The 7,937-nt window shown below is 23.3% G+C and overlaps 5 protein-coding genes across 5 annotated transcripts; 1 reads left to right on the forward strand and 4 right to left on the reverse strand.

Annotated features, from left to right (window-relative positions):
- Positions 1 to 1,509: 1,509 nt before the first annotated feature.
- On the reverse strand, positions 1,510 to 2,276 carry ENU1_066400 (Rab family GTPase; the record flags this gene model as incomplete). Its single annotated transcript, XM_008858293.1, has 2 exons — positions 1,510 to 2,123; positions 2,174 to 2,276. 2 exons carry the CDS (start codon positions 2,274 to 2,276, stop codon positions 1,510 to 1,512), a joined length of 717 nt encoding a protein of 238 aa, XP_008856515.1.
- Positions 2,277 to 2,380: 104 nt separating this feature from the next.
- ENU1_066410 (peptidyl-prolyl cis-trans isomerase, putative) lies at positions 2,381 to 2,965 on the reverse strand (the record flags this gene model as incomplete). Its single annotated transcript, XM_008858294.1, has 1 exon — positions 2,381 to 2,965. The coding sequence occupies one exon, from the start codon at positions 2,963 to 2,965 to the stop codon at positions 2,381 to 2,383; it is 585 nt and encodes a 194-aa protein (XP_008856516.1).
- Positions 2,966 to 3,297: 332 nt separating this feature from the next.
- Positions 3,298 to 4,338, reverse strand: ENU1_066420 (hypothetical protein; the record flags this gene model as incomplete). Its single annotated transcript, XM_008858295.1, has 1 exon — positions 3,298 to 4,338. The coding sequence occupies one exon, from the start codon at positions 4,336 to 4,338 to the stop codon at positions 3,298 to 3,300; it is 1,041 nt and encodes a 346-aa protein (XP_008856517.1).
- A 60-nt stretch (positions 4,339 to 4,398) lies between these two features.
- On the reverse strand, positions 4,399 to 5,439 carry ENU1_066430 (hypothetical protein; the record flags this gene model as incomplete). The annotated part of the gene is made up of 1 exon (XM_008858296.1): positions 4,399 to 5,439. The coding sequence occupies one exon, from the start codon at positions 5,437 to 5,439 to the stop codon at positions 4,399 to 4,401; it is 1,041 nt and encodes a 346-aa protein (XP_008856518.1).
- Positions 5,440 to 6,645: 1,206 nt separating this feature from the next.
- ENU1_066440 (protein kinase, putative) lies at positions 6,646 to 7,836 on the forward strand (the record flags this gene model as incomplete). The annotated part of the gene is made up of 1 exon (XM_008858297.1): positions 6,646 to 7,836. One exon carries the CDS (start codon positions 6,646 to 6,648, stop codon positions 7,834 to 7,836), a length of 1,191 nt encoding a protein of 396 aa, XP_008856519.1.
- Between the last annotated feature and the right edge of the window lie 101 nt (positions 7,837 to 7,937).

Here is a 7,937-nt window from a genome sequence, read left to right on the forward strand (position 1 = left end):
CTTCTTAAATTATTGCTTTTAAACTATATTTATTATTCTTTATCATTTTCTCATATTTCATTGTTTATTAATTAACATTATCATTTATTCTATTTATGAATATATTTTATTAATATCATTTATTTGATGTAATTTTTATTATTTTGTACATTTTCATTATTAATGATATGTACAAACAATTATTTGATATTCAAATATTTATTAAAACGTACTAATATTATATTTGAAATAAATATATCATTTGAAGTTATTGATTTATCTTCTTTATTGTAACTTTTAGTATTTCTAATTTGTTAGATATGAATTTGATAAATATAATTATGAAAAGTGAAATGAATTTATTGACATAATTTAATATATAAAAAAGATTGTTAAATAAAAATATAATAATGAATGATGTGACAGGAATAAGAAAGAGTTGATGATAAAAGTTAATGATAAAGAAATTGATATAATAACGATATTTATTCAAGAAGGTAAAAAGAGTTAATGAGAATAGATAAAAGAGAGTAATGAAAAAAGTATGAAGAATATGATAAACAAATCATTTGAAAAAAAAACACAAAACGTAATTGCAATAAAATAAAATGTATAAAGAATACAAGATGAAATAAATAAAATAAAGAATTTGAATAAATAATAATGAAAATGAAAGAATAAATCAATGAAAAATATAAATTTAGTAATTAAACAAATAAATATTTATCAACAAGAAAATCTAATGAATAATGGATGATGTGAATGAAAATAAAAAGAATAAAAGTGTTAAATATTCTTTAAATAATTGGTATTAAAGAAATGATTTTATAATAAAAATATAAAACGAAACTTACAATATTAAGAATGAAATAAAGAATAAATTTATTTCATACGAAATAACTTATAATGAGCCAGTATTAGAAATAATAAATCAAATAATTTATTTGTGATAAAAGCTAAAATGAAATGATATTAATTATAATAAATATGAAAAGAAGAATAAGCATAATGATTAATAATTAAATAAATGAATTTTTGACATGAATTACAGATAAAAAGTAATAATATTTTAAGTATATTTATAAACAATAAATGATAGAATTATAAATAAACATATTTTGAATATAATAATGAAATTGGTTACATCAAATAGTATTGAGACATTAAATAATACTGAATGAATGAAAAAGAATTAATGTAATAAAGTTAATAATGAATATCAAAAAGATAAAATAATGAATAAAAATATTATAAATAATATAATGTATATGAATAACACTAATTTCTCTACTTAATAATACTCCTAGATAAAATAGTTGTAATTATAAGAAGTTACTGATTTAAAGAATTAAAAAAAGTGTTAAAGAACTTGTATTATGGAATTTTTACTCTCATTAAAAATACTAGTAATTAGTGAATTAGTGTTACATTGTTTTTAACAAGAAAAAAAATTAGAAACTAATACTAAAATAACAGAAACTTCTTTGATGTTTGCAAAGACTTTGAAAAATATAACAAAAATAGTTCAAATTAACAACACCCTCCAGCCTCTTGAGGTTCGTTATTTGATGACTGTGGCTTAGTCAATGTTACAGGCTCTTCTTCTTTTGGTTGAGCTGAAACTGGAGCAGAGGTTGTTACTGAAGAAGATGGTAAAGTAGATGAAGAAGAATCTGAAACACTAGGACGCATAATTCCAAGAGTAACTAAAGAAGGATTTTTCTGTTTAAAAGAGCGAATAACAGAAACCAATAAGTTATCAACATTATCTCCTGTTTTTGCTGAACATTCTAAATAAGTCATATTTTTTGTTTTAGCATAATTTTCAGCATCTTCTCTTGAAACTTCACGTTTAGAAGCTAAATCACCTTTACAACCAATTAAATAACGAGCAGCCAAATCTTTAAGTGTTTGGGCTTGTTCATATTCTTGAATCCACATATCAATACAATTAAATGTTTCTTTCTTTGTTATGTCGAAACAAAATAATACTCCATGTAACCCTCTCAAATAAGACTTTGTTGTTGATCTAAATTTTTCTTGTCCAGCTGTGTCCCATAAAGCAACATTATGATTTTGCCCATCAACATTAACTTGCTTGGTAAATACGTCTGCACTAATACTTGCTTCTAAATGTTCATTAACTAAATAAATAAATTTTCTTAATTCTTTTTTTATAAGAAGAAAACCAAACAAATTCCTTTAGTAATTCGAGTAAATAATGCAGTCTTTCCAACAGCAGAATTTCCACAAAAAGCGATTGAAATTTTCTTATTTTTTGCTGGTGGTTTACTCATTCTATTATTTGTTATTTATTAGTTCTTTTTACACCCTTTTTAATTCTTATTTGTGAGTTATTATAAAAAACCAAAATAAATGAATATTATTATAATCAAATCAATTATTCTTGCATTGGTAATTCTCCAGAATCAACAATTGTTACTTTCTTTGATGTTTTTCCTGATTGTGATCCAACAGCAGCAATTCTATCAACAACATCAAGTCCTTCAGAAACTTCTCCAAATACAACATGTCTACCATCTAACCAAGCAGTTGGAACAAGTGTAATAAAGAATTGAGAACCATTAGTGTCTTTACCAGCATTAGCCATAGAAAGAATACCTTTCTTGGTGTGTCTCAATTTAAAGTTTTCATCTTCAAATTTAGCACCATAAATTGATTCTCCTCCAGTTCCATCGAAACGAGTAAAATCACCTCCTTGAATCATAAATCCTGGAATAACTCTGTGGAAAATTGATCCTTTATAATGAAGTGGTTTACCTGATTTTCCCATTCCTTTCTCACCGGTACATAAAGCTCTAAAGTTTTCTACTGTTTTTGGAACAGTTTTACCAAAAAGATCCATAACAATTCGGCTTGGCTTTTCTTCATCTCCAATTATAACATCGAAATAAACTCGATTAGTAACTTTTGGTCCATGAGCCATAGCAATGGCAATGATAACGAACAATAATTGAATTTGCATTTACTATTTTTAAGTTCTTTTTAGTTCTTTTTGTAATTTTAACAAAATTATTAAAATATAACATCTTTTTATATTTTCATAATTATTCTATTTATAGTTTATAAACTATTATCTAATAATTTATATTATTTAAATAACAATTTTAATTTTGAATAAATAAAATGAATAAAAATAAATTAAATAAATAACAAATAATTTTTATTAATTAAAAACATACAATTTCTGATTATAAATAATTAGACTAAACAAATTTTTATTGATTTTAGAGGAATAATAATATAACATAATAAAAGACAAAAAAAACATAAAAGAAAGAGAGAAATAACAATAAATTAAAAATCAATTTCTAATAAAACAATTCTTCTAGTTTCAAATCGTTGAATAGAATTAAAAACAAGAGAGTTAGATGTTGAATACGATTTATATATTTGTTTAATCATTCCATTTTGTATAAAAGGTTTTAATATTAACATTCCAGTTGATTGGTCTTTGCCAATATAAAGTAGTGAATTTGCTTGCTTACAATTATCTTCAAACAGAGTAATTGAAGAAATAACATCTTTTCTTTTATTACATTTTTTTAAGTGAATAGTTCCTTCTTTTGCTATTTCAAAAATAAATCCAAAAATATCAACAACAGGTTTATTTGTTATTAAAATTGGAGAATGAATAAAACAACCAAATACATTCATATTTTGATCAAATAAAATTAAATAAATATTTCCATATCCTTTAATATATTTAATAAAATCTTTTTGAGATTCTCCATCATATTTTGAGTCATAACGAATTGATAAGGATTTCCCATTACACCATTGAAGTAATACTTTTTTATTTGTATTTAATAATTCAATATCTTCTTTATCTTTATCATTAATAATTTGATTTCCATCACTTCTTATAATTTTTTGTTGATTTTTAATTGTTTTTGTAATTTTTTTTTGATGAGAATTAATACTTTGAGAAGATGAATTTGTAATAATTTGTAATTCACTCGGTTTATTTAATTCTTTATATTTTTTATTTAATATTTCTTCATATTGATCTAATTTTTCTCCAATTTCAGTTAATTTATTATTTTCAATTTCAATTTCTTTTTGAATATCTTCAATAACATAAAAACAATCAGTAATATGTTTTTCAATTATAAAAATTGAATTTCGATATTGATCAAAATTTATTGCAGCATTATCAAATTCTTCACGTATTTCATAAAAATTTTCATCATTTATTTTTTTTGTTAAATGAAGAAAATCAAAAGAAATATTATTTTCAAATACATTTTGCTTATGTAAAGAAATTAAAGAAGATTTAATTTCATTAAATTGAATAATCATAAATTTTAAATTATCAACAATTGAAGGTAATTCCATTCAATAAATTAAATGGATTTAAAGATAAATAAACCCTAAAAATATATATAAAAAAGAAAATTAATTACTATTATGTTTTTGTAATAATGAAGATGTTTCCATAATATCATGTGCATTTTTTAATTTACGTTGAAGTTGTGGGATAATAGCGAATTTCATAATTATTGCAATTAATATTAAACCAAGAATAAAAATCACTAGACCACAACAAGCAATAATTAAATAAATATATAAGTCAGGTAATGGACAGGGATAATGAACAATCATATCATCTTGAATTTGATAACTTACATCTTCTTCATTTATTTTAACTTTAGTAATATCTTTATTATAAATAACTTCTCCACCAAATAATTCATACTTTGAATTACATTTTGGTATTAAAGGAATATTAAATAAAATACTTGTTAATCCACTAAGATATAATGTAGAAGATGTTTTTAATGATTTTTCTTCTTCAAATGAAATGATAGTATTATTTAAGTGAACATCAAGCCAAAATTGCATTGTTGATCCTGAATGAAATTCTAAAAAGATGTCACTTAGAAAAGTTGGGTCTGTTATCAATACATTAGCTTTATTTAATAAAACAATTGTTGCGTCGTTTTCAATTAGTAATTTAGTTATTGTTAAATCAATATTTCTTATAATAACTTTAAAATGTTGAGAAAATGATTGAAGTACTGATATTTGAAATGCCTTTTTTGATAATGAAGAAATCCATAATGTTTGACATAAATTAATGGTTGAGTGAATATTATCAATTTTATGAATTTGACTTTCTTCTGAAATCGTTATATTAACTCTTCCAATAATTAAATTATTAATTTGAATATCTGTTAATATTAATCGTTGAACTGTAAATTGATGTGATGGTGTTGTAATTGTATTATATTCTCCCGTCAAATAGAAAGTACTTTCTCCATTTAAACTTGAAAGATCCATATCTCCTCCTTTATGGGGACAATTTGGTTCAATATAAATATTAGAATCATTTCCATAAATTATAGGTTGACTATTAATACTTGATTTTACTGTACAAACAAGTGTTTTACTATTTACAATCCATCCATACATTCCAATAACTAATAGAATAATCATTATCCTCAGTTTGTTTTATTAGAAATGAAAGTTCTTTATTTTGTTTGTTACTTTGTTTTTTTTAATTAATTATTTATTTAATAAAAAGTACTCTGAAAGTCTGGTGCATAACTTCAACACATCTCATTCTGTCGCACTATTGTGTCGTCATCGTACATTTCTTATTATTTCTTTTATTATTTTATCAAAAAGTAATTATATGAAAATATTATTATGGTTGAATAATAATTTAGAAATGATAATGATATTTTTTAAATTATTTTAAATCATCAAATAAAAACTTTGAAATTATCTAAATACAATTCTTTCAAAAGCTTTGAAGTTATTTGTAATTTTACTTTCTTTACGTCGTTAGTAAAAATTGCCACAACATATTGTTTATAAATGTTTTCACATATAAATCATTTTTGAGAAAGAAGAATAGACTCAGATCTAATTCTTGGTAATAACCTTCAGGAAGATACGTCTATTTGAGATTCATTATATTTAGTTAATCAAATGGTTTATACTGTTCATCAACAATAACCGTTCTATTTGGTGATGGGTATTAGTTTACTGATACTAAAACTAAGAGTAATAAAATCATTTTCTTATTCAAGACATTACAATGAATTATTTTGACTGAGTATTTTAAATACATTCTTTTTATTTTTTTTTAATGTTCCAATTTGAAGAATATTAGGACAATAAAATCTCCTTAAATACAAGAAATTATCATATCCTCATTTGTATATATTTCAAAAGAATTAGTATTTAATTTATTTATTGAAAGAATTTCAAATAATAAAAATTTGAAAGAGATTTATCTTCATTTTATGACATAACTGATTGAAAACTCTTTTCAATTTTTTTTCTTTCTTTGAAGAAAATAATTACTACATTCATTAATTAGAGAAAAATATGATAGAATCTCTAACCTTTATTGAGCAATATACTTTCTATATTTCTTTTTGTTAAATATTCAACTCTCTCAATTACTGTATTAGTTCCAATGGACCATTGACATTTAATAATTTCTTTAAGTAATTTTAGTTCTTCTTCTTTAAAGACAGAAGAATCAATCTTTGATAATATCATTTAAATACATAAATCCAAGACACATTAAATAAACCTTTAAAAAAAAACTCAAAAAAATATAAAAACTAAAAATGAAAGAACTTTAAAAAAAAGAAAAAACTTAAAATTTGAAATTTTTAGTAAATTGAAATGTTCTCATTCTTTAGACGACCAAATAATTCCTTTCCATTAAACGTTAGTAAATATGTCATTACATGTAATCAAAAGAATATTGAACTTCCATTATTTGAAGAATTTCATGATGAGATTTATGTATCTAATCCAACAGACTTTGAATATGCTTTTATTTTAGATTGGCCTAATCATCAATATACATTAATAGCAGAACCAACGCGTGCAATTCTTGGACCACACACTGGTGTGAGTATTGGAATAACTCTTAAATTTTTATGTTCAACAAAGAATTATTTACCAATTAAATTGTATTGTAGTGAAGGTGAAAGTGTAGATAAACAAGCACCTCAATTCACAACCCAAATTAAATTCGGTATTATTGCTCAAGAAAGTGTTGTTTTTGATGTTGAAACAATCACTAAATTTGATACTATTAAAACAGCTAATTCAGGAGAAGTATCTACCGCTTTATTTAATGGAAAAGATGTTATTATGAAACATTTCAATATAGACTGGAGTAGTGAAGCTCGTGAAATGTTTGCTAAAGCAGCCAAAGAATTAGCTGATATTCAATGTCCACAACTTATTAAAGTTATTGGTGCAACAGTAGCTCCTGGAAGAGAAGCATTTATTATTGAATATGCAAAATTTGGAAATATTGCTACTTGTTATCGTAGAGAAGACTTACCAATAAAATGGATTAAAAAAGCATTTAATGATGTAATGACAGCAATCAAATATTTACATGATAACAATAAAGTTCATGGGGATATTAAACCTCAAAATTTATTAGTTTTTTCATTAAATAAAAAAGATGATGTTGTATGTAAATTATCTGATTATTGGAATATTCAACAAATAACTGGAGTTTCTTCAGATATTATCACTGATGATGAAATGATTTCTGTTGCTATTTTCCAAGCACCTGAAGTTCTTAAAGGAAAAGAACCTACTAAATCTTCTGATATTTATTCTCTTGGAATGTGTTTGTTAGAAATCTTTCAACAACATGAAATCTATCAAGACAAACCATTTGTTAATGGTTGGGACGCTGCTGTCCAAGTAGCAAAAGGAAAACGTCCTAATTTCGATACTGATTTTAATGAACAAATAGCCTCAATTATTAAACAATGTTGGCAACAAGACAAAGATGAACGTCCATCAATTGATGAAGTGATTAACCAATTCCAATCCATTAAATTCTAATTTTTTTTTATTCTTTCACTTTTTTCTAGTCATTCTCTTTTCTGTTTTTTTTATCAAAACAAATGTGTCTTATTCATCGTCATTAACTTCAAAAGTATTTT

Source organism: Entamoeba nuttalli (genome assembly GCF_000257125.1).
Source record: "Entamoeba nuttalli P19 unplaced genomic scaffold asmbl_3397, whole genome shotgun sequence".
In the NCBI taxonomy this organism is placed as follows: Eukaryota; Evosea; order Mastigamoebida; family Endamoebidae; genus Entamoeba; species Entamoeba nuttalli.